The sequence below is a fragment of the Pan troglodytes genome, chromosome 22, assembly GCF_028858775.2.
Source record: "Pan troglodytes isolate AG18354 chromosome 22, NHGRI_mPanTro3-v2.0_pri, whole genome shotgun sequence".
Taxonomy (NCBI): domain Eukaryota; kingdom Metazoa; phylum Chordata; class Mammalia; order Primates; family Hominidae; genus Pan; species Pan troglodytes.
Window position 1 is genome coordinate 44256261 of NC_072420.2, and position 26418 is coordinate 44282678.

Sequence of the window (26418 nt, forward strand, 5' to 3'; positions counted from 1 at the left end):
ACTTTGATGTTTACCTCGTTTGTTTTGTGTGTTTTTGTTTTTTGAGACAGAGTTTCGCTCTTTCACCCAGGCTGAAGTGCAACAGCGCGATCTCTGCTAACTGCAACCTCCACCTTCCAGTTTCAAGCAATTCTCCCGCCTCACCCTCCCGAGTAGCTGGGAGCACCCACCACCACGCCTGGCTAATTTTTGTGTTTTTAGTAGAGACGGTGTTTCACCATGTTGGCCAGGCTGGTCTTGAGCTCCTGACCTCATGATCCGCCCGCCTAGGCCTCTCAAAGTGCTGGGATTACAGGTGTGAGCCATGCCGTGCCCAGCCTTTGTTTTTGTTTTTTTGAGAGACAGAGACTTGCTCTGTCGCCCAGGCTGGAGTGCAGTGGCACAATCTTGGCCCACTGCAACCTCCACCTCCCAGGTTCAAGCGATTCTCCTGCCTCAGCTTCCCAAGTAGCTGGGACTACAGGCGTGCACCACCATGCCCAGCTAATTTTTGTATTTTTTTAGTAGAGACAGGGTTTCACTCTATGATGGCCAGGCTGGTCTTGAACTCCTGACCTCAGGTGATCTGCCCACCTCGGTCTCCCAAAGTGCTGGGATTACAGGAGTGAGCCACTGTACCTGGCCTACCTCATTCATTTTGAAATAAATAAACCTATATTGTATTGTTGTAAAAACATAGTTGTATTAAGTTTAAGAAATTTAGCCCCAAGAAGGAAATAGAGAAGACAAGACTGATGAAACCAAACTGCTTCAGATAATGTACTTTGCCTTTCAGAGCTTTGAAAGTAATTCAGTAATGAGCATTTCTCTCTTTTACTTTGAATACTTCAAAAATTGGTGGCTTGTTTTTATTAGATTCCTAGGTGAACACACACACACAGACATAAATGGAAAATAGATGTTTTAAAAGGGAACAAAATGGGCCGGGCGCAGTGGCTCACGCCTGTAATCCCAACACTTTGGGAAGCCAGGGCGGGTGGATCACCTGAGGTTGGGAGGCTGAGGGAGGAAAATCACCTGAACCCGGGAGGCAGTGAACCAAGATCGCACCATTGCACTGCAGCCTGGGCAACAAGAGCAAAACTCCGTCTCAAAAAAAAAAAAAAAAAAAAAAGAGAAAAGGGAACAAAATGTAAAATGTATTCCTAGGAATAGAAAGTGAGACAATTATTATTGTAATCTCTCACCAACTCAATAGTGCTTTGTTCTTACAGTGTTTCACACGTCTTGGGCTTGACCCTAACAATAAATCTTTCATATAGTATAGGTGATAGAACTGAGGCCCAAAAGTCAGTTGACAGTTTTCTGATACTGGGCCCCTGTCAGCAGGAAGCTGGGGCCTGAGCCAAGGTTTGTTTCTGTGCTACTCTGTTGCCTCCTAGAAAAGAGACAATCAGAGTATCTTTTCTCATTGTATTAGCCTGTTCTCACGCTGCTAATAAAGACACTCCGGAGACTGGGTAGTTTATAAAGGAAAGAGGTTTAATGGACTCACAGTTCCACATGGCTGTGGAACTGTGGATTGGAGGCCTCACAATCATGGCAGACAGCAAAGGAGAAGCAAAGCAAAGGCAGGTCATCCATGGCGGCAGGCAAGCAGGTATGTGCAGGAGAGCTCCCCTTTATAAAACCGTTAGATCTCATGAGACTTATTCAGTCTCACGAGAACAGCATGAGAAAAACCCGTCCCCGTGATTCAGTTACCTCCCACTGGGTCCCTCCCACCACATGTGGGGATTATTACAATTCAAGGTGAGATTTGGGTGGGGACACAGCTAACCCATATTACTCACCCAGCCCACTTTGCTGCCCACTGTCCAGGGTCTGTTGTCACTCCATCAGAATCTACTGTTTTCCATTATGAACGCCTCTGTAGCACATCATACTGTGCCTTTGCCTGTTATAGGTGTGGGCTATCCATAGCAGATGCTGGGCAGACCACATTATCACTTACTGTTGGCTTGACCCAATGGTATACTTACAAAACCATCTGGAAATAAATATGCTGTTTTTAAGTGAGAAAGACCAGAATACAGAATATTATGCCATTTAGGTCACACACACAACTGTGCTTTTCTGCACTACCTGTAACTGTTCTGTAAATAAATGCCCAGGAAAGATCTGGAAAGATGCACATCAGACAGATTGAATCAGTCCCTCTGGTTCAGAGCCTGGGATTCAGGAGTCAGGGAGCAAGACAAGCTTGTGATTATATCACTTTGATGGTGGTAAGGTTCTTTGCAATAAACGTGTTTTTATTAGTTAGGACTCTTTCAGTTGCAACTTGACAGAACATCTACGCCATGCTAGTTTTATTTTATTTTATTTATTTGTTTATTTTTTGAGATGGAGTCTCGCTCTGTCGCTCAGGCTGGAGTGCAGTGGTGCGATCTTGGCTCACTGAAACCTCCGCCTCCTGGGTTCCAGCGGAACCCTTGGTGCCATTCTCTTGGGATTAAATGAGTGCGCACTCCTAGTTCCTGTGGGATCTGACTGTTAAAGAGCCTGGCACCTTCCTCCTCCCTTGCTATGTGACATGACAACTCCCCTTCCCCTCCAGCCAAGATGGGACACTCCCTGAGGTCCTCCCCAGAAGCAGATGCTGGAGCCATGCTTGTACAGCCTGCAGAGCCTCGAGCCAAATAAACCTCTTAGCGTCAGGTGTTCCTTTATAGCAGCGCAACAGACTAAGACAGTGATGCAACTGGAAGTGCAGGAGCATTAACCAACTTAAACCCAAAAAGAGGATTTGAAGGACCCAGGTTACTGCATGGGGTCAGGCTCAGGGCACTCCTTGTCCTTGCTGGGCAGCTACATTGGGATTTCCCTCCAAGGCTCTCCACCTTCAAGCAGGGTGTGGAGGGACTCTGTGGTCTGGGTGGGGCTTACCCCACGTGGAGAGGCGGCGGCTTCTGCCAATTCAGCAGAATTCCCTTGGCCACAGGACAGGTTCAAGAAAAGCCAAGTGACCCTCTGCAGGTAAAAATCTTCTTGCTCAGTCCTTAGGAGTTTCTAGCTCTCTCCTTACTGGACTTGAAGAGAACACACAGTTTGTACCTGCTCCCAGCCACCTTGTAACACAGGTGGAGCCTGTCTGAGAATGGAGACAATCTTTGGGGCAGCAGAGGTTGCAGTGGAGAAAAACAAGGTGCTGGCACCAGCAGTTGAGCTCCTGCACAAAGTTGTGCTTCACTTTCCCCCTTAAAACTAGCATGGCTGCCAGGCCTGGTGGCTCACACCTGTAATCCCAGCACTATGGGAGGCCAAGGTGGGCGGATCATGTGGTCAAGAGACCACATGGCCAACATGGCGAAACCCCGTCTCTATTAAAAACTACAAAACTTAGCTGGGTGCGGTGGCAGGTGCCTGTAATCCCAGCTACGTGGGAGGCTGAGGCAGGAGAATCGCTTGAACCCGGGCAGCAGAGGTTGCAGTAAGCCGAAATTGCACCACTGTACTCCAGCCTGGGCGACAGAGTGAAACTGTCTCCAAAAAAAAAAAAAAAAAATCCTTAATAGCATGAAATATCCAATCTGTTTAGTTTTTCTCATCAAATGTTTTTTATGAGCAATCCAAATGAGGACCACCCACTGCATTTGGTTAATATGTCTGCCAAGACGCTCTTAAAATCTAACAGTTCTTACCCATCTTTTTCTGTACAGTTTATTTGTTGGAGGACATAGGTCATATGCCTTGTAGAGTTTCACATATTTGGGGTTTGTTGACTGCATCCTGTTGTCTCACTTACCATGTTCCTCTGTCCCCTGTATTTCCTATAAACTAATATTAATAGTTAAGATTTGACACAGTTGGGTGTGTTTTTTTTGACACTTACTTTTGTAAGAATACTTCATAGGTTGGTGCAGCGTTCTTCCTGTTGGCATCACCTCTGGCATGTGATGCGTGATTATTGCCTGTGCATGTTAATGATCAGTCGGTGGGTTTGGGTGTTGATGGTCCGACATATCCACTTTCAAGTTTCTTAATATCGTTTGTTTGTTTGAGAGACAGAGTTGCTCTGTTGCCCAGGTTGGAGTACAGTGGCACGATTATAGCTTACTGCAGCCTCAAATTCCTGGGCTCAGGTCATCCTCCCACTTCAGCCACCTGAGTACTTGGGACTACAGGCACATGCCACCATGCTCTGCCAATTTTTTGGTTTTGTCGTTGGTGTGTGTGTGTGTGTTTAAGACAGGGTCTTGCTCTGTCGCCCAAGCTCCATGGAGTACAATGTTGTAGAGATTGGATTTTGCTGTGTTGCCCAGGCTGGTCTCAAACTCCTGAGCTCAAGTGAGCCGCCACGCCTGGGTGATATCTTTTCATCTAATGTTTTAGCAGCTATTTATGATCCTTGCCCAAAGCCTTCAATTCACTGGGGATATATGTGGTCTTTGAATATGATTAAATATAAGTGCAGGTCACTGTGGCCAAGAAAAAAAAAGTTACTGCAATCATGACCGCAGTTGGCTCAGCTCTAGTGGGGTTTATTATCATACCATACTTACATTATCCACGTGAGGATCCCCAGGCATGACTTGTTCATAACAAGAGGGCAAGAGAACCAGTTGGTACATCTTCTCTCCAACTGTGAACGGGAATATACTTTAATAAACTAGTTTTATGTTAGTTCCTGATATCTTGGTTTTACATGAAAAACTATCATAAAAGAATCAAAATGCAGGCCGGGCGTGGTGGCTCATGCCAGTATTCCCAGCACTTTGGGAGGCCGAGGCCAGCAGATCACCTGAGGTCAGGAGTTCCGGACCAGCCTGGCCAACATGGTGAAACCTTGTCTCCACTAAAAATACAAAAAATTAGCCAGGCATGGTGGCACGCGCCTATAATCCCAGCTACTCTTGAGGCTGAGGCAGGAGAATCGCTTGAACCCGGGAGGCAGAGGTTGCAGTGAGCCTAGATTGTGCCACTGCACTCCAGCCTGGGCAACAGAGCAAGACCCTATCTCAAAAAAAAAAAAAAGAATCAAAATGTACCATTATAAAATTGTTGATGGGAGAAAGACCCTTAGCAAAGTGGAAATCAATACCTGTAAATTAAGGTTAACGCACTCTGAATACACTAAATAAACTTTGGTCCATTAAAAGGTCTTTTTGTCACTTTTTTTTTTTTTTTTTTAAGAGACGGACTCTCGCTCTGTCGCCCAGGCTGGAGTGCAGTGGCGCAATCTCAGCTCACTGCAAAGTGCAAACTCCACCTCCTGGGTTCACACCATTCTACTGCCTCAGCCTCTGGAGTAGCTGGGACTATAGGCGCCCGCCACCATACCCGGCTTATTTTTTTTGTATTTTTAGTAGAGACGGGGTTTCACTGTGTTAGTGAGGATGGTCTTGATCATCTGACCCCGTGATCCGCCCACTTCAGCCTCCCAAAGTGCTGAGATTACAGGCATGAGCCACCGCGTCCGGCCCTTTTTGTCACTTTTTAAGCATCTTTTGGAGTATTAAGATCACATTGATTCCAAATATTTGTTTGCCTTCATCTAGTTTATAGCACTTTGTTGCTCCAAAAGATTTCTCCTAGGATCTCCTAGTAAAATCCTAATAAAGACCATTTGTAACACACATCAAGACTTGAGGATTCTGTTTGTGTTCTAATTTCATGTATCCATAGGCTCGGAAACTCCAAGATTGTACACCTACCTTATCATTTTGTGATTCTTTATGTCAGTCAGCAAATACTTTATGACACCTGGGGTCTACTCAGGAGATTTAAGGCTGAACGAGACTGGTCACTCAATCATAGATCATGAAGGCAGAGGTAGAGCCCTGAGTAGCTAGAGTCAGAACAAAGCCAACCCTGGTGATGCTGCAGTAAATGATCACCGTTACAGGGAGGGTGATTGACAAAGCCAACCTGGTGATGCCACAGTAAATGATCACTGTTGCAGGGAGGGTGATTGACAAAGCCAACCTGGTGATGCCACAGTAAATGATCACCGTTGCACGGAGGGTGATTGACAAAGCCAACCTGGTGATGCCACAGTAAATGATCACCGTTACAGGGAGGGTGACTGGGAGGCAGCCACTTTTGACCTTATACTAGGATCCTTAAAAGGTAATTTTTGCAAAAATATTCCAAAGCAGCGTCAGTGTCCCCGGGCCCTTTCCTAGGCCTTTGACTTCCAGATGTACTGTTTGGAGCTCCTGTGTCCTCAGCCTGGCTGGTTTTCTGTTCCTCAGAAGTGGGGCTGCCCGTTGCTGGGGCTTCATATGACTTGAGCAAGCCCCCCGCATCTCTTGTAAGATTTGCAGTTTTACTTCACAAGACCAGCGAAAATGTCAGTGTGCAGGATGGCTGCACGTGGTGGGCGGGGAGGGCCTTGATGAGGAGCCGATTTCATAAGTGGCCACTTTGTTCATGAATTTTGTGTTGTGATGACATTTGCTTCCTCACGCTGAGGCCGGGCCACCACTGCCACCCTACCCTGTAGCTGATAAAGCTGCAGGTACAGTAGTAATTTATTTGTGTTTCTTTTATAACAATAAGGAAATGTTTGCTTCAATTTTTTAAAAAGACGTGCAAACGAAAGAGAATTAAAATGTATGTGATACTTCACCACTTTCTAAACTTGAAGAAAAGAGATGCATAGACTCTAAGATGTTTGTATTGTTTTGCCTTCCAGGAGGTTTCAGTCAGGAAGAACTTCTAAAAATCTGGAAGGGGCTCTTCTACTGCATGTGGGTGCAGGATGAACCCCTTCTACAGGTAACATGCGTTCCCTTTGTCATGCTCCCGGGTTCTTGCTGTGGATGGATAAGAGACTTGATCACTCATGCTGTGCCAGTCCCCCGATACACTGACGCACACTGACAGTCGTGCTTCAAGGAGTCATTTTCGTACCTCTTGTCCATACAGAAAGGGATGCAGGGTCAACACAGTTAGGTGAATTGTCTTTTCAAATAAAAGGAAAGATGGGCATTCGTTGTCAATTTACTATTTCTCTGTAAAATTTCATAGGTTCCATGCTAGGTTTTACATTACTTAAAGTTTCTCTCTTCTGGTAAGTTTATTTTTTGTGGTCAAGGATGGCATGACAGGAGCACTAACTGGTCAAGACCCTGTGAAACCCAGGAGAGGGCAGCCGCGTCACTGGGCTTCGGGTTCCATGGAGAGCAGCGGTAGCGCTCAGCGAAAGCCTCCCTGTTAAAGCCGAGTGCGCCTGCGCAGTCACCCAAACGCACAGCAGGCTCGGTCTCTCTGTGCGGGGCCTGCTGAGCCCGCTGAGCCCACCACCAAAGCCAACACTGAAGAAGTGACTTTCACTTTTTAAAAGCTTTGTTCTGACCCATGAAAGTAGATCCGATCTGCCTCTGTAGAGGGAGAGCAGGCTTGTCCAACCCACAGCCACATGCGGCCCAGGATGGCTTTGAATGCAGCCCAACACAAATTCGGAAACTTTCTTAGGACCTTATGAGATTTTTTTTTTTTAAGCTCTTCACTATTACTAGTGTTAGTGCATTCTGTGTGTGGCCCAAGACAGTTCTTCCAGTGTGGCCCAGGGAAGGCAAAAGACTGGACACCCCTGAGGTAGAGGAACCAGCCTTGAGAAGTGCTTGCAAGTCTCTGATGCAGATGACAGGTCCTCAGGGCAAGATTTTACTTTTCTGGGTTTTCATGTGCAGCCTTGCCACTTCTCCCGTGCTGCGTAATAACTTGTTTTAATTTATTTTTATTTTACTGAACATATTTTGAGTAGGAGCAGGGCAAAATATTTTTATATTACATTCAAAAGTAACAACCAACAGCTTTAGTGGCGGAAGAAAACCAATGGACAGAAATCTCATTTTCCCACGAAGGAAAACAGACCGGGTGTGGTGTGAGTCAGACTGATGAGGAGTGTGCTTTTCTCACGGAACCTCAGGAACAGAGGGCGTCTCCCCAGAGTGAGCCTGCTGCACCTCAGCAGGGCATGCTCTCTCAGGGACCCCTTCACCCAGGACAGAGCCCAGAAGGCTGAGTTTACCTTCACATTCCACCTTGTCTCTGAGCAAGCTGTAGGGAGGACTTTCCCATGGCGTGCAGTGAGCATCCCCAGCATCTCACCTCTGTGGGGTCTGCCCTGCTGTCTTTGTGTTTCACATCATTTCTGGGATTATGATGAAGTTTTCTTTCTTTTTTTTTTTTTTTTTTTTTTACAGAGTTTCACTCTGTTGCCCAGGCTGAAGTGCAGGGGTGCCATCATGGCTCACTACAGCCCCAACCTCCCTATTGCTCAGCTGATCCTCCTGCCTCAGCCACCCGAGTAGCTGGGACTACAGGTGCACGCCTCCATGCCTGGCTAATTTTTGTATTTTTTGTAGGGACTGGGTCTCATTGTGTTGCCTAGGCTGGCGTTGAACTCCTGGACTCGAGCGATCCACCCGCCTCGACCTCCCAAAGTGCTTGGGCTCCCATTACAGGCATGAGCTGCCCAGCCCAGCTTAGATGGGGGTTTTTTGGTTGTTGTTGTTGTTTTGAGATGGAGTCTAGCTCTGTCACCCAGGCTGGAGTGCAATGGCATGATCTTGGCTCACTGCACCCTCTACCTCCGAGTTCAAGCAATTCTGTCTCAGCCTCTCGAGTAGCTGGAACTACAGGCACACGCCACCACGCCTGACTAATTTTTGAATTTTTAGTAGAGATGTGGGGAGTGCCATCTTGGTCAGGCTGGTCTTGAACTCCTGACCTCAGGTGATCCACCTGCCTCGGCCTCCCAAAGTGCTAGGATTACAGGCATGAGCCACTGCACATGGCCAGATATAGTTATAAAGCCAGGAACTGATAACTAATTTATTTCATCTCTAGTTCATCTGAACTGATAATTAGAGATGCTTTTTTAAACAGGTAGCTTAACACAGTTCTTGCAGACATACCAAGTTAGCATAATAGTCCGTCAATATTGGAACTTACACATTTGATAAAATTCAGATATTCGGATACATACTTCTTAGTGGAAGTGACAAGAGGGGCAGACCTTCCCACCAGCGGAAGTGGGAGAAGGAAGCAGGCCGCGGCACAGGCATCTCATGTTGCCCCACGATAACCCCCATGTTTCTCCCCAACCCCGCCTCTGCAGGAAGAGCTCGCCAACACCATTGCACAGCTAGTCCATGCTGTTAACAACTCAGCGGCTCGTAAGTCCTGTTGTTTCTTCTCCTTCCTTCCAAGTTTTCCGACTTGCTAGTTTAATGGGAACCTTGTGCTGGTATTGTGTAGATGTCAGGGGACAAGCCATTCCTGTTTTTAAAAGCTGTGATAAACTTAGTCATTGACTTGGTGAGAGGGCACAGTGTCTTGGGGAGAATCAATTTGACATCTCAAAGATTTCAGAAAATGCTTTTAGAAATAACAATCCTCCAGAATCTTCAAATTCTGAGTTACTTTAACACTTGGAGCCTGGAGAGCCAGATGCAGGGTCCACGGTGACCTCTGGATGCCAGGTTCGTCTTCCCCAAGAGCAGAGCCGTCACTGGTAATAAATACATAGAAGACACCACCGGTCACAGACTATGAAGTAACTCCTCTCAACCATAGAGAAAAGAAATTAGTTAGGGTGCTTCTGTGTCAGGCATTGATTGCTTATAAAGGAAGAAAAAGGTAGCCGACTTCGTTTGTTCTGCTTAATGCTGTTCAGAAAAGCATCCTAATGATTTCAACCACCCCCAGTGGTGCTCTGAATATTAGCTGACTCATATTCAACAAAATTCTACATATGATGTATAATAGATTTGCAAAGATGAAAAAAGAATTGTGCAAAAAGAAATAAAGCCAAAAAATCAACAAAAATTGTTTTTGAATAAAAAAGTGCTAGTTCTGTGGGTCAGAAGAGAAAAATTCAGTGTTTTGTACCGTAGCTCACCCAGATGCCACCTATAATCAGACAAAAATATGAGTTTCTATATGGATTATATAAGTGTCAGAATTAATGGTTTTGAACTGATTGTTAGGTACCAATGCAGTAGGAAGAGTTACTAGAAGTGGAACAAGGAGTCTTTTGATTTTAAAAGAAACGTGGCTTTGCAATGGATAAAGGAAAAATGCTCCAGAGAGCATTCGAATCTGACATTACAATGTTGCCAGCCCTTCCTATTATTCTGTTTTTATTTAAATTCAAAAGATCAAGGCCAGGCATGGTGGCTCATGCCTGTAATCCCAGCACTTTGGGAGGCCGAGGTGGGTGGAACACCTGAGGTCAGGAGTTTGAGACCAGCCTGGCCAACATGGTTAAACCCCGTCTTTACTAAAAATACAAATATTAGCCGGGTGTGGTGGTGCGCACCTGTAATCCCAGCTACTCGGGAGGCTGAGGCAGGAGAATCACTTGAACCCAGGAGGCAGAGGTTGCAATGAGCTGAGATCGTGCCATTGCACTCCAGCCTGGGCCACAGAGTGGGACCCCGTCTCCAAAAAAAAAAAAAAAAAAGTAAAAGATCTGCACAGTCTAAGTGATGTTTAATAAATAAGTGTAAAAGAAATGATTGAGTATATTTAATTATCAACAGATTTTCTAGCTGCCCAAGAATTACTGAGAAAAGTGAATAATAAATAATGCTAGTTTGTTCCTCTTCATTATTTTCTTGCTATATGGTAGTATGTTGATGTGGAAGCCAAGTATTTAGAGCCTTTTGTTCACTGCAGAACACCTGTTCATTCAGACCTTTTGGCAAACCATGAATCGAGAATGGAAAGGAATAGACAGGCTACGCCTGGACAAATACTATATGGTAAGATCTGCCACAGTTACTTCAAAAACTCCTGGGAAGAAAAGAATGTCCTTTATCTTAAAAACAATGGGAAGGTTTATTTGTGAAGCAAAACAAGCCACAGGCTTAGTGTGAAGGAAGAATTTGAATGTGTCCTGGAAAGCTTCTCTGTTTTGGCTTTTGCAGTTCTTAAGGATGAGTTTGGGGAGCATTAGTGAATATGTTGGGTATTTTTTGAGACAGTCTCTCTTGCTCTGTTCCCCAGGTTGGAGTGCAGTGGTGCGATCTCAGCTCACTGCGACCTCCGCCTCCTGGGTTCAAGTGATTCTCATGCCTCGGCCTCCTGAGTAGCTGGGATTACAGACGCGCACCACCATGCCTGGCTAATTTTTGTATTTTTAGTAGAGATAAGGGTTTGCCATGTTGGCCAGGGTGGTCTTGAACTCCTGGCCTCAAATGATCTGCCCACCTCAGCCTCCCAAAATGCTGGGGTTACAGGCGTGAGCCACTGTTCTTGGCTATGAATATGTTTTTTGATCTAGAAGTTAAATACGACTGTTGTGAATATTTTTTTACTTTTGGGATCCAGGCCATAACAATTTCATTGGTCCCCTCATTCTGCTGAGCTGATTAATATTTCTTACCTTTCCTTTTTTTTTTTTTTTTTTAACAAAAATTGCCTTTCTTTAGCTGATTCGTCTGGTCCTGAGGCAGTCCTTTGAAGTCTTGAAGCGAAATGGCTGGGAAGAAAGGTCAGTAAACCATTTGAGTTAGCATGTGGTAGCCTTAAAACTTAAAAGGTAGTAGAGTGTCAAGTTTTCTGAACTTGTAGAGTACCAATGAGAAGCTCGATACATTGTTACCTATAGAGAATTGAAATCCAGTAGAAGGCATAAAACAGTTAAGTATATATGACAGTTAACATTTTATCCTGATTTAAGTGATTGCTTTTTTCCTTGTAAAATGATTTCAGCCTTGCATTGATTGTTAGGCTGTGTAGGTTCTAGACGGAGTATTTTTGTTTCTCTTTGGGAAGTGGGACGTGTTGGCATACTGTCATTCACAGAAGCATGCGTTTGTTTCTTTAGCCGAATCAAGGTTTTCTTGGATGTCCTGATGAAGGAGGTCCTGTGTCCTGAGAGTCAGTCTCCTAATGGAGTGAGATTCCACTTCATTGATATTTACCTGGATGAACTCTCCAAAGTCGGGGGGAAGGAGGTAAGCAGCTGCCGACAGGCTGCCCACGGGGTGAGGGGGCCGCCAGTGTTTGCAGTAGTCGCCAGTGAAGTGCTGTGGGGTGGCCCTTCGCATGACCAGCGACTGTAGCAGCGTGAATTGCTTCAGTCCTGTCTGGGAATGTGTCCTAAGCAGCTGGTGGGGTGGGATTTGTGCATTGAGGATGTACATGACAGTCTTACCTGTAAAATGGAATTGAAAGCAACCTACAGACTCCACTAAAGAACTCACTAACACGGGGGAGTGCTCAGGATCTAGGGAGCTTTATAAAGCGCTAGGAAAAGCTATGCAAATGGTAGACATTTTAAAGGTATATACTCATAAATAGACAAAAGGCTGGAAAGGAAACATACATTTTTTAGTATGCAAATGATTCTCTGAATGTGGGAATGTGCACAGATTTTACTTTTCTTTCACAGGTGTTTTGCAGGGAACATGTATTTTTTTGATTAAAAGAAAATATGTTATATTCAAAACAATAATTCTTTTGTCTCACACTTGGAGGCACTGTCCCTGTTACCCGTCTTGTAGAGGAAGTATATGTATGTCCTGTATCAGGTTTGTCCAGCCCGCGGCCTGAGAGCTGCATGGGGCCCAGGGCAGCTTTGAATGTGGCCCAACACAAATTTATAAACTTTCTTAAAATATTATGAGTTTTTTTTTGCATTTTATTTTATTTTATTTTATTTTATTTTATTTTTAGCTCATCAGCTGTTGTTAGTGTTTGTGTATTTTAGGTGTGGCCCAAGACAGTTCTTCTTCCATTATGGCTTGGGGAAGTCACAAGATTGGACACCCGTGTTGTATATGTTGGGCATATAGGATAGTGCAGGTCAGGCTGGGTGGCTTTCTCCAGCCACTGCACTAAGATACCAAGTAGCTGGAGGGCGGCCTCAGTCTTCAGCCTGGCTCCAGGCTTCTGTGGCATTCCACAGGGGCGCTTTGGGGCTGTGTGAGACAGGCATTGCTTGGTCTAACTCCACCTTTGTAAAAGATGGGAATGGTCCCTTTTTCAAGGACATGTCAAGAAGGGAAAGGCTCTTTCTCAATTTTTCCCTTTTTCTAAATTACAGCTTTTAGCAGATCAGAATCTCAAGTTTATCGATCCATTCTGCAAAATCGCTGCGAAGACGAAGGAGTAAGTGATTCCCCTGTTCGTTCCTCCTGCTCCGTGGCACTTGCTCATGGGAGTTACTTGCCATCGTGCAGCCTGGCACAGGGTACCCAGGACACTGCTTCACAGCAGAGAGCGGCTGGAGAAGACAGCCGAAGCTTTGAGCAGTGATTTGGCTCTTCTAGCTTCAGTATTTGCCTCACTCATTCCAGGAATGCCCTCCCACACCCAAAGATCTGACCGCTGGGCGTCCCATGCCTGTCGGGTGGCACTTAGGCAGTTCCTCTCAGATGCTTGCTGGCCCGTGGGGGCCACTCCAGACCACAGCAACGAGTGCAGGGCTTCCCTCTGTGCCCCTGAAGCCAGAAGGCCAGGCCGTTTGTTCTCATCATATGCTCTCCGCTGTGCTTCTACCCTCAGCCACACCCTGGTGCAGACCATAGCTCGGGGTGTCTTCGAAGCTATCGTAGATCAGTCTCCTTTTGTGCCTGAAGAGACGATGGAGGAACAGAAGACAAAAGTGGGTGATGGTGACCTCTCTGCTGAGGAGATACCTGAAAATGAGGTATCCTTGAGAAGAGCTGTCAGTAAAAAGAAGACAGGTAGGAGGATGTTCTTGGTCAGTGTAGCTTTCTTTCTGCTAAAATCCTCCTCAGACAAACAGTTTTTAATACATTTGTTGGCATCTTACTGAATGCAACCTAGAGTTGATGGCTCTGCCTCAGCCCCTCCCAAGAAAGGCAGCAGAGGTGGGTTCATTGTGCCTGGGGGGTGCCTAGCGGGGCTCTGGGGAGACCTGAGATCTGTCCCATGTGGCATACACACATTTCTGTACCTCTCAGGATCTCAGGACTCTCCTCGAGGATTTTACCATTGTCACTGCTAGTGCTTTTTGTTTGCTTTGTTGTTTTTTGTTTGACACGCTAACACCTTAGCATGGCCTCATTTCTACGGGTTACTCGAGGGACGTATGCTTGTTTCTGTGGCTGTCCTTTCTCAACTCATGGCTTCCTTCAGGGAATGTTTTTCTTTTTCTTGGGATGTTTAAATGCCTACTGTGTACTGACATAATTCTTACTACTGTTTTGTGTCTGGACTTAATGTAGAATGTGCATTTGAAGTTGCAGGCCCGTCCAAACTCTCACCACAGTGCTTTATGGCATCTGAATGCACAAAATAAGGGAAATGGTTAGATCACAGCTTACCCATGCTTTTGAAGTGTTGTATACCCATTTAAAAGCAAAGCTCCTAAAAACTAAGGACCAAAGGAAATGTGACAGACATATATATATATTTTTTTAAGCAGGGTACAAACTCTACATAGAAGGAGTCTGATTTGTTGTTTGGGTTTTCTTTAATTATTATGGCTATATAATAGTTGTGCATCTGATTTGTTTTTAAACGTTTATTTGTGCTTTTATTTTAAGTGAGAACATAAAATGTTTGGTTTTCCATTCCTGAGTTACTTCACTTAGAATAATGGTCTCCAACTCTAGCCAGGTTGCTGTGGATACCATTATTTCATTCCTTTTTATGGCTGAGTAGTATTCACGGTATATATTCCACATTTTCTTTGTCCACTCATTGGTCAATGGGCATTCAGGCCAGTTCCATGTTTTTGCAGCTGTGGATTGTGCTGCTATAAACATGCGTATGCAAGTGTCTTTTTCATATAGTGGCTTCTTTTCCTCTTGGTAGATACCCTGCAGTGGAACTGCTGGATCAAATGGTGGATCTACTTTTAGTTCTTTAAGGAATCTCCACACTGTTTTCCATAGTGGTTGTACTAGTTGACATTCCCACCAGCAGTGTAGAAGTCTTCCCTGTTGACCACATCTGTGCCAACATCTTTTTTTTTTTTGAGATGGAGTTTTGCTTCTTGTCGCCCAGGCTGGAGTGCAGTGGTGCCATCTCAGTTCACTGCAGCCTCCACCTCCCAGGTTCAAGCGATTCTCTTGCCTCAGCCTCCTGAGTAACTGGGATTACAGACACCCGCCACCAGGCCCAGCTAATTTTTTGCATTTTAGTAGAGATGGGTTTGATCATGTTGGCCAGGGTGGTCTCAACCTCCTGACCTCAGGTGATCACCCACCTCGGCCTCCCAAAGTGCAGGGATTACAGGCATGAGCCACCGCGCCCGGCCACCAACATCTATTATTCTTTGATTTTTTAAATTATGGCCATTCTTGCTGGAGTGAGGTGGTATCTGATTATGGTTTTCATTTGCATTTCCGTGTGTTTGTTGACCATTTGTATATCTTCTTTTGAGAACTGTCTGTTCATTTCCTTAGCCCACTTTTTGATGGGATTGTTTTTTTCTTGCTGATTTGTTTGAGTTCCTTGTAGATTCTGGATATTAGTCCTTTGTTGGCTGCATAATTGGCAAATCTTTTCTCCCATTTTGTTTGTTTATTCTGCTGATTATTTCTTTTGCTGTGCAGAAGCTTTTTAGTTTAATTAAGTCACATCTGTTTCTGTTTTCATTGCATTCGCTTTTAGGTTCTTGGTCATGAACTCTACCTAAGCTGACATCTGGAAGAGTTTTTCTAATGCTGTCTTCTACAATTTGTATGGTTTCAGGTCTTATATTTAAGTCTTTAATCCATCTTGAGTTGGTTTTTCTATAAGGTGAGAGATGAGGATCCAGTTTCATTCTTCTTGACAATTACCCCAGCACCATTTTTGAATAGGGTGTCCTTTCCCCACTTCGTTTTTGTTTGCTTGGTTGAGGATCAGTTGAGTGTAAGTATTTGGGTTTATTTCTGGGTTCTCCTGTTCCATTGGTCTACATGCCTATTTTTATACCAGTACCAGTACCATGCCATTATGGTGACTATGGCTTTATAGTATAGTTTGAAATCGGGTGTTCTGATGTCTCTGGGTTTTTGAGGGTTTTTTTGTTTTTTTGTTTTTTGTTTTTTGTTTTTTTTGGTGTTTTGGGGTTTTTTTGGCGGGGGGAGGGGAGAGAGGCAGAGTCTTGCTCTGTCGCCCAGGCTGGAGTGCAATGGTGCGATCTCAGCTCACTGCAACCTCTGCCTCCCATGTTCAAGCGATTCTCATGCCTCAACCTCCCTAGTAGCTGGAATTATAGGCGGGCGCCACCACGCCCGGCTAGTATGTCTTTGTATGTTTAGTAGAGATGGGGTTTCACCATGTTGGCCAGGCTGATCTCGAACTCCTGACCTCAAGTGATCCACCAGCTTCAGCCTCCCAAAGTGCCGGGATTACAGGCATGAGCCACTACTCCCAGCCTCTAGATTTATTCTTTTTGCTTAGTCTTGCTTTGGCTATGCAGGCTCTTTTTTGATTCCATATGAATTTTAGGATTGTTTTTTTCTAGTTCTGTGAAGAATGATGATGGTATTTTTATGGGCATTGTGTTGAATCTGTAGATTGCTTTTGCCAGTATGGTCGTTTTCACAATATTGATTCTACCCATCCGTGAGCATGGGATGTGCTTCTGTATTTCCATTTGTTTGTGTCATCAGTGACTTCTTTCAGCAGTGTTTTGTAGTTTTCCTTGTAGAGATCTTTCACATCCTTGGTTAGGTATATTCCTAAGGTTTTTGAGGTTTTGTTGTTTGTTTTGTTTTTTGTTGTCATTGTTGTTTTGGTAGGGGTTTTTTTGCAGCTGTTGTAGAAGGGAGTGAGTTCTTGATATGATTCTCAGCTTGGTCGTTGTTGGTGTATAGCCGTCATACTGATTCGTGTAAATTGGTTTTGTATCCTGAAACTTTGCTGAATTCATTTACCATTCTAGGAGCTTTTTGGGTGAGTCTTTAGGGTTTTCTAGGTATATGATTGTATCATCGGCAAACACTGACTTTGACTTCCTCTTCACCAATTTGGATGCCGTTTATTTCTTTTGTGTGATTGCTCTGGCTAGGATTGTTCGTGCTTTTAAAAAATCTGGAAGGATAAACCAAAATGTTTTATTTATTTATTTAGAGACAGGGTCGGCCGGGCACGGTGGCCCAGGCCTGTAATCCCAGCACTTTGGGAGGCGGAGACAGGTGGATTACGAGGTCAGGAGTTCGAGACCAGCCTGACCAACATGCGCAAACCCTGTCTCTACTAAAAATACAAAAAAAAAAATTAGCCAGGCATGGTGGCACATGCCTGTAACCCCAGCTACTCAGGAGGCTGAGGCAGGAGAATCACTTGAACCTGGGAGGCGGAGGTTGCAGCGAGCAGAGATCAAGCCACTGCACTCCAGCCTGGGCGACAGAGGGAGACGCCATCTCAAAAAAAAAAAAGAGAGACAGTGTCTTGCTCTGTTGCCCAGGCTGCAGTGCAGTGGAGCAGTCATGGTTTATTGCGGCCTCAACCTCTTGGGCTCAAGTGATCCTCGCGCTTCAGCCTCCCAAGTAGCTGGGACCACAAGCACACACCTCTTTATTTTTTGTAGAGACAGGGGTCTCACTATATTGCCCAGGCTGGTCTTAAACTGTTAGGCTTAAGCATTCCACCCACCTCAGCCTCCCAAAGTGCTGGGATTAAAGGCATGAGCCACCACACCTAGCCCAAAATGTTAGTATAGTTAGCTGTAGGTGGCAGAATTATGGGTGATTTCTGTTGCCTTTGTACTTCTCTGTTTTCTACAGTGATTATATATTATATTTAATCAGAAAAAATCAAGCCGGTTGCAGTGGCTCATGCCTATAATCCCAGCACTCTGGGAAGCCCAGGCAGTTGGATAACTTGAGGTCAGGAGTTCGAGACCAGCCTGGCCAACATGGTGAAACCAAGTCTCTACCAAAAAGTACAAAGATTAGCCAGGTATGGTGGCGTGCGCCTGTAGTCCCAGCTACTTGGGAGGCTGAGGTGGGAGAATCACTTGAACCCAGGAGGTGGAGGCTGAAGTGAGCCGAGATCGTGCCACTGCACTCCAGCCTGGGCAACCAAGCAAAACACTGTCTCAAAAAATAAATAAATAAACAGATAGATAGATAGATAGATAGATAGATAGATAGATAGATAGAATCAAGAACCTTTTTTTTTTCTTTTTAATTTTTAGACCTGGTGGACGGGAAGTAATTTTTTTTTTTTTTTTTTTGAGATGGAGTTTCGCTCTTGTCGCCCAGGCTGGAGTGCAATGGCGCAATCTCAGCTCACTGCAACCTCCGCCTCCCGGGTTCAAGCAATTCTCCTGCCTCAGCCTCCCAAGTAGCTGGGATTACAGGCATGCGCCACCATGCTTAGCAAAATTTGTATCTATCTTTTGGTCAGGCTGGTCTCGAACTCCCGACCTCAGTTGATCCGCCTGCCTGGGCCTCCCAAAGTCTTGGAATTACAGACAGGCGTGAGCCACCGTGCCCGGCCAAGAATCTTTTAAAAGAAAGAAAAAATACTCTGGCCAGGCATGGTGGCTCACACCTGTAATCCCATCACTTTGGGAGCCTGAGGTGGGAGGATCGCTTGAGCCTAGGAGCTGGAGACCAGCTTGGGCAACATAACAAGACCTTGACTTTACAAAAATTTTGAAATTAGCCAAGCGTGGTGGCACATGCCTGTGGTCTCAGCTACTCAGGAGGCTGAGCTGGGAGAATCAGTTGAACCTGGGAGGGTGAGGCTGCCGTGAATCATGATCGTGTCACTGCACTGCGTCCTGGGCAACAGAGCTACCAGCGACCCTGTCTCAAAAAAGAAAGAATAAAAGAAATAGTCTAGTCTAGGTGTGGAGACTCATGCCTATAATCCTAGTACTTTGGAAGGCCAAGATGGGAAGATCACTTGAGCCCAGGAGTTTGAGACCAGCCTGGGCAACATAATGAGACCCCCATCTCTAAAACAAAACGAAAAAAGGAAATAGTCTGATTTTAAATTTGGTGTAGATAACAGAGTTGACTAAGGACCTGGAGCAAATTTTATGTGGTCATGGGAGTAGTCTCTGGGTCCCTCCGCTCCCCACATTTCTGTCGCCTAACCTGGACACAGACTCTCTTCCAAGTGCAGTTCCGGACGTTCCCTCCCAGTTGCGTTCATGAAACGTGTGCTGCGCCTGCCCCATCCTCCCCAGGCCTTGCCCTGATGTCGCACCACTAATAAGCTTAGAGGGTTCCAGAAACAGTACACGTTTAAGATAATTTTGAGTTCTCCTGAGTCTGTTTAATCTGCTTCTTCATAGGCTGTAACACTCTGAATTTTTTAAGTGCTAAAAGTTGCATTAATATTGACTTGTGCTTCCTGAAGCATGCTCGTGAAAAGTGACTGTACTGCTGTGACAGATTCTCACCAAGGTCCTAAACTGACCTGAGACTAGGGCCGGATTCCTGCGTCCATGCTCCTACCCCTGGTGGTCCAGGGTGATGCCGTGTCCCATCCGCTTGCCTGCGTCCCTGGACAGGAGCTTCCCATGCACCACAGCCTTCGTCCTAACGGGACCATGTGTGGGGGAGGGAATCATCGAAGGCAGCAGGGAATTGGGGTTTTATGGGTACAAAAGGCAAAACATGTGCTTTTTCCCAGACTTACCTTCATTCCCATAGCCTGAACAATCAAAATGTCCTGGGAAGTTATAAATGGCTTTGCAGAGTTTTTCTCCTTAAATAAATTTTCTTTCATTTTTTCTTTTTTTGAGACGGAGTCTCGTTGTCGCCCGGGCTGGAGTGCAGTGGCATGATCTTGGCTCACTGCAACCTCTGCCTCCTGGGTTCAAGCGATTCTCATGCCTCAGCCTCCCAAGTAGCTGGGATTACAGGCACCCGCAACCACGCCCAGCTAATTTTTGTATTTTTAGTGGAGATGGGGTTTCGCCATGTTGCCCAGGCTGATCTAGAATTCCTGGCCTCAAGTGATCCACCCACCTCAGCCTCCCAAAGGGCTAGAATTACAGGCGTGAGCCACCGTGCCCAACCTTCTTTTTTGCTAAGAGACACCTAATTAGACAGTGGCTCCTGTGGAAGTAGTCACTTCTGTGTATTTGATATGTCAAGAATTTGGTCTTTGGGTATATTTTGACAGCACTGGGCAAAAATCATTCCAGAAAAGATGGACTCAGTGATGAAAGAGGAAGAGATGACTGTGGAACCTTTGAGGACACAGGGCCCCTTCTCCAGGTGGGTGGCAGTTGTTGCTTTTTATAGAATATAGATTTGCTGTGGAGTAGCCTGACTAGAGAATTAGGGTCACAGCTAGTTAAGCTATAAGGCCTGAAGCGTAAACTCCTTTTTAATCCCTTCAGTCACTAAATGTCACCTTCTGAAGAATAACCTTATTGGAGACAAGGAAACGTAAATATGATGGAGTTTTGAAAGAGATAGTAGCACTTATTTTGAATGGCTAAGCTCTGCTCTGTTCTCTACCACAGAGCCAGCTCTAGTGGCACTTTTCAAATAAAAAAAAGTTTGCCAAGTACAGATTGCAAATCTAGATTAAATTTAAAATTTAATTACAGGCTCACGCCTGTAATCCCAGCACTTTGGGAGGCCCAGGCGGGCAGATCACCTGAGGTCAAGAGTTCGAGACCAGCCTGGCCAACACAGTGAAACCCGTCTCTACTAAAAATACAAAAATTAGCCCGACACCGTGGCGCGCGCCTGTAATCCCAGCTACTCGGGAGGCTGAGGCAGGAAAATCATTTGAACCCGGGAGGTGGAGGTTGCAGTGAACTGAGATCATGCCACTGCATTCCAGCCTGGGTGACAGACTCTGGCTCAAAAAAAAAAAAAAAAGCACACCCAGGTAAATTTGTTGTGGGTACTCTATCACAATTTTTTTTTTTAAGAATTACTTACCCAGCTTTTCCCAAGAATAATTTTTTTTTTTTTTTTTTGAGACAGAGTCGCACTCTGTCGCCCAGGCTGGAGTGCGGTGGCTCGATCTCGGCTCACTGCAAGCTCTGCCTCCTGAGTTCACGCCATTCTCCTGCCTCAGCCTCCCGAGTAGCTGGGACTACAGGCGCCCGCCATCACGCCCGGCTAATATTTTGTATTTTTAGTAGAGACGGGGTTTTGCCGTGTTAGCCAGGATGGTCTCGATCTCCTGACCTTGTGATCCACCCGCCTCAGCCTCCCAAAGTGCTGGGATTACAGGCATGAGCCACCGCGCCCGGCCTGAACATGCATTTTTCAAAGGTAGTGCTTGTGCTCCTGGTTGCCAAGTCCCAGCACAAGCTTGTTTAGCCTATCTGTTGCCAAATGCTTCAGTAAGGGTTTCTCTTACTAGCAGATGTAAATGGCCAAGTCAGGCAGTGTTGTTTGGCTGCAGACTTATGTTTAGTTTCTCTTCCTGCCTAGTTTGACTATAAGGCTGTTGCTGATCGACTCCTGGAAATGACCAGCAGGAAGAACACGCCCCACTTCAACAGGAAGCGCCTCTCCAAACTCATCAAGAAGTCAGTAACTGGGGAGAGGGTTCTGACATCATCATTCCTTTAGTTCTCATCTCCTGGTGTCGGACAAGCCATCTGCATGCTTATCTTTTTTCTTTCTTCTTTTTTTGTCCTTTAATGCTTTTGTGTATAGCAATGTAATAGACACATGTAAACTGAAAAGCTTAATGGAAACAGCAGTCCCACCCCTCAGGTTCCATTCTTCCAGTGCAGCCATACTCATCTCTTAGCTGCTTTAGAATGATGTGAAGTCTATTCATGTCTAAAATGAACCAACCAGAAACTGATGTGAATCTGCTATTTAGGTATCTTCTGCTGGTGTGCTGCTGAGATAGATAGGGTTAATTCTTTACCTCTCCCCTCCCTCCCATATGGCTATGCCAAAAGTGTTAGTTAATTCAGCTGTCAGTGTTGATGTCACTCTGACCATAGTGACATGATGACCTGGAATTCATGGAGGGCCTCGTGTGGCTTGCTGTCATTGGTGACAACAACTGTCTGATCACACTCTAGGAGCCGGGCACTGCTCTGAGCACTTTGTATACATTCAAGTATTCCATGTTAAGCCCCCAAAAAGTAGCTCCTGTAGTTTTGCCCATTTCCCAGCTGGTTCTTAGGGCACAGGATGGTCCTAGCTTGCCTGAGGTCCCTGCCATCCAGTGTCTCCTCCCCCATGCACCTCCCCACACTGCGCTTCGATGCGTCTTCTTTGTTCTAATGCACAAAAATTGTGTGAAGCAAAACATGGCTTCGCCTTTCTCCACTGGAGAATTGAATATGAGAGAGATCTAAGCTATTTCTGCTTCAGAAACAAAAATTGAATTTCTTAGTTTGATTTGGGTGTGCCAAGATGCATCTTTGGCCCGCCGTGTCCTTGCTGGTATTGATGGTAACCGAGGGCGGCACTGGCCTTGAGCTTTTTGGCTTTTGTATTGCACCACCCTTCCCTCACAGAATTTCCTGTCTAGCCTCCCCTCCTGGAGGAGAACGTGAATTAACAACTATTTAACTATGGCTTGTATTTTAAAAATTAAATACATATGTCTACAGAAGACAGAAGGGATTTCTTTATGAACATTTGTTATTTTTTTATTTTTTATTTTTTTTTTTTTATTTTTAGATTCCAAGACCTTTCTGAAGGTGAGGCGCGCCAAGAATCATCATGGTGTTTTTCATGAATATGGACCCCACTGGGGGCGTTGATGCCAAACGCTGAGAAACAAGATCGAAAGAACTTTACTGAAAACCTCTACTAAGAAATAATAGTCCCTAGCCCAGGCAAAATAGCAAGGCCGCATCTCTACTAAAAATGAAAAAATTAGCCAGGCGTGGTGGCGTGATCCTGTAGTCCCAGTCACTTGGGAGTCTAAGAGGGGAGGATCGCTTGAGCCCAGGAGGTCCAGGATGCAGTAAGTTGTAATCACACCACTGCACTCCAGCCTGGGTGACACAACAAGACCCCAACTTTTAAGAAAGACAGACCAGCCCTTACCTAGTCATACCGCAGTACAGCGTGGGAAGTGATGCAAGCCTAGGGCTCCCTGCAGCCTGCCCACCTTCCTATCCCGGGCTCTCCCTAACCACCAAAACAAGAGGGCAGACTGCTCTCATGTGTGGGTACTGCGATGTTTTGGTTTGGTTTTTATTATTTTAACTAGATGGATTTTCAATGGCCTAGGAAGGTTTTAATTGGATACTCTATGAAGGTAAAAAATTTAATTTCTCAGGATCCCTTTCATTTGCTGTTATGGTCAATGGTCCCCCCGGGAAAGGCTGATGCTGTAAGCTTTGTTACATTTGGACAAGTCAGTGAAGTTACCCCATACCCCTCATTCACTAGGGACACTTGGAATTGGGAAAGGCACCAGCAAGCTGGTTGGAATGCAGAGACTGCATTAGCCAAGTGTCCGGGGTCCAGCCATGGAGGGTGTCACCGAGGGCTTGTGATCCCTTGCCTTGCCTTGGTTGAGAAATCCACAAAGCTTTTTTAAGTCTGTAATTCCTGTGTCAGCAGCGCTCAGGTTTGGGTGGGAGAAACGGTGAGGAACGATGATGATGAGGCAGAAATTGGGAGGGGTGCTGCTCTTAGGCCCCTGGGGCAGAGTCTTGAGCGCCTGGGGAAGCTAACAGTGTGTCACTCTGGCATCTAGGAAGCAGTATATCTCAACTCAGTTTTGCGGAGGACATTTCTGCTGATGAAGATGACCAAATCCTCAGTCAAGGAAAGCATAAGAAGAAAGGAAATAAACTTTTAGAGAAAACTAACTTGGAAAAGGAGAAAGGTAAGCTGTAAAGCTAAAAAGAAGGGCACGACTCAGCCCTTGGGGAGCGGCGTGCACCATGGAGGCCTCGGAGACTTGAGCTCGTGCCGTCATAAAGCATTAGCAGAGCCCAAAGCTTCAGTCTTTAATGGCTGAGAGGTAAAGGCGGTTTTCCAAGTGTTGTGCTGTTTTTGGTGGAGCCGTGTCCCCACCTCACCCCGCTCACGTCCGCCTGCTCTCCAGGGCACCTCTGCAGGGAAGCAGGAGCTGCAGGGAGCACTGGGGGGCGGCTGTTTGATGACCACTCGAGATCTATGGTTTTTACCCTTGAGCCCTAAAATTAGTAGAAATGGGACTATTTCAGTTCCATATGTGTTTATAAACGGACAGAAGGAAGGCTTCCAGTCACAGTTGGGGATGGAGGAAGTGGGACCAGACGACAAAGGTAGTGGGCGCACCAAGTACCTCAAGGGAGACAGGAACTTTCCTGGTGGTAGAATGTCAGGAAATTGCGTCCGCCAGTCATACTGTCTGAGAATCGCCAGCAGGACTCTGGCCCAGCCGGCACTGGGTGCTCGTTGATGGGTTTCTGTCTTTTTAGGAAGCAGAGTCTTTTGTGTAGAGGAAGAGGACAGTGAAAGCAGTCTTCAAAAGAGAAGAAGGAAGAAGAAGAAGAAGCACCACCTGCAGCCTGAAAATCTAGGCCCAGGGGGTGCAGCCCCGTCCCTGGAACAGAACCGGGGCAGGGAGCCCGAGGCCTCTGGGCTGAAAGCCCTGAAGGCACGTGTGGCCGAGCCAGGTGCAGAGGCCACGTCCAGCACTGGGGAGGAGAGTGGCTCCGAGCATCCTCCAGCCGTCCCCATGCACAATAAAAGGAAACGGCCACGGAAGAAGAGCCCGAGGGCCCACAGGGAAATGTTGGAATCAGCAGTGTTGCCCCCAGAGGACATGTCTCAGAGTGGCCCGAGTGGCAGTCATCCTCAGGGACCTAGAGGGTCCCCGACAGGTGGAGCCCAACTCCTAAAAAGGAAGCGGAAACTTGGAGTTGTGCCCGTCAATGGCAGTGGCCTGTCCACGCCGGCCTGGCCTCCATTGCAGCAGGAAGGCCCTCCCACAGGCCCCGCAGAGGGGGCGAACAGCCACACCACCCTGCCCCAGCGCAGGAGGCTGCAGAAAAAGAAGGCAGGGCCCGGCAGCCTGGAGCTCTGTGGCCTGCCCAGCCAGAAAACAGCAAGTTTGAAAAAGAGGAAGAAAATGAAAGTGATGTCAAACTTGGTGGAGCACAACGGGGTGCTGGAGTCCGAAGCTGGGCAACCCCAGGCTCTGGTAAGGTGGGAGCACCCACAGGCCAGCTCGCCACAGAGGCACTCACTCGCGTCCATGGGGCTCCACTGCCTCCGGAGAGGAAGGGTGGGGGCTGGCGGCCAGGCCTCTGGACTCAGCAGCAGTTAGAATAGGGTGTGTTCATAACAGCCTTCACTAAGGAGGAAATCACAGGTGACCAGTACTTCGGTCCTCCTCATCGGCCACCTTCACTCCCTTAGGCCACATGCTTGGGTTCGGGAGGGCCCGCTCCAAGCTGGGAAGGTTATCCCTTGGGCCAGGCACTCCTGCCCCAGGCGTGTTCAGGCCAGTCTGGGCCTCTGTCAAAGGCAGGTCTGGTTTTCTTCATCAGCGCATGGCCAGTCCAGGCCCCTTTGGCAAAAGAGGAAGCCCAAAATTCTCTTGTTTCACTCACCTTCTTTTCTATATTCTTTTCTTTTCTTAGCTTCCCCCCTACCCCCCCCACTCAAGAAACTTCACTAGCAGGACCACTTATCTTCTTAATGGAAAGACTTTCCTTCCACTTTGATTTCTAGAGCCAGATATAAATGAGGAACCAAGCTGTTGATCTGGTCTTGGGTCTGGCTGTGTCACCCAGGCTGGAGTGCGGTGGCACAATCTCGGCTCACTGCAACCTCCACCTCCCAGGTTCAAGCGATTCTTCTGCCTCTGCCTCCCAAGTAGCTGGAATTACAGATACACATCACCATGCCCAGCTAATTTTTGTTATTTTTGTAGAGACAGAGTTTTGCCTTGTTGCCCAGGCTGGGCTCAAGCAGTCCACCTGCCTCGGCCTCCCAAAGTGCGGGATTACAGGCGAGAGCCCCGGCGCCTGGCCCTGATCCGCTTTTCACACCACCTCTGGGCGCACTGGGCTTCCAGGCCAGGGCCGGCAAACGTAGTGTCACTGCAACAGAGCCACATCCACTTGTATGTGCAGGTCCATGGCCACTTTCATGCTGCAGCAGCAGAGGGGAGTGGTAGAGACAGAGACCTGCGGTCTGTAAAGCAGAAAATAACTCTGCCCTTCACAGAGTTTGCGCACCTTGGTCAGCTCTTGCTTTGCACACACCGCTTTGCGGAGATTATGACATCTCTTGTTTAAGTGGACATGTGTGGACCTGGTGAAGCGCTGGTTTGGGGCTAAGAGTGTCTGCAAGTGGCTAGTGAGTGAGTTTATGGTCAGGAAAGCCTTACCCAGGGGCAGCAGTGCACTGAGCTGGACGGCAGGAGGCCCATTTCTAGCCTCGAGTCTCTCCTACCTCACAGTGCCGCCATCTTCTCCCTGGACTGCAGCCTGCCCTCGTACCCTCAGCGCTGCTCCCTCACTAAGAGGGCCAGAGACATTGCCTTTCTTGCTGTCGTCTCAGGCCCCTGGCAGCCTATTGTAAAGAGGATGGGGTGTTGCTCAATAAGTCCCAGGGTCAAGGGAAGCTTTCCCCTGCCATCTGT

General features: G+C 46.5%; 1 protein-coding gene across 1 annotated transcript in view; it reads left to right on the forward strand.

The window, feature by feature from the left end:
• The window catches only part of RRP1B (ribosomal RNA processing 1B), a 36366-nt gene that overhangs the window by 3559 nt on the left and 6389 nt on the right, over nucleotides 1-26418 (forward strand). The window contains exons 2-13 of the mRNA XM_001144331.7: nucleotides 6641-6723; nucleotides 9074-9131; nucleotides 10636-10721; nucleotides 11391-11452; nucleotides 11789-11918; nucleotides 13010-13074; nucleotides 13471-13652; nucleotides 20014-20108; nucleotides 21288-21385; nucleotides 22503-22522; nucleotides 23533-23664; nucleotides 24245-24969. Of these exons, the coding sequence (XP_001144331.4) occupies nucleotides 6641-6723; nucleotides 9074-9131; nucleotides 10636-10721; nucleotides 11391-11452; nucleotides 11789-11918; nucleotides 13010-13074; nucleotides 13471-13652; nucleotides 20014-20108; nucleotides 21288-21385; nucleotides 22503-22522; nucleotides 23533-23664; nucleotides 24245-24969 (1736 nt within the window). The remainder of the gene's footprint in view (nucleotides 1-6640; nucleotides 6724-9073; nucleotides 9132-10635; nucleotides 10722-11390; nucleotides 11453-11788; nucleotides 11919-13009; nucleotides 13075-13470; nucleotides 13653-20013; nucleotides 20109-21287; nucleotides 21386-22502; nucleotides 22523-23532; nucleotides 23665-24244; nucleotides 24970-26418) is intronic.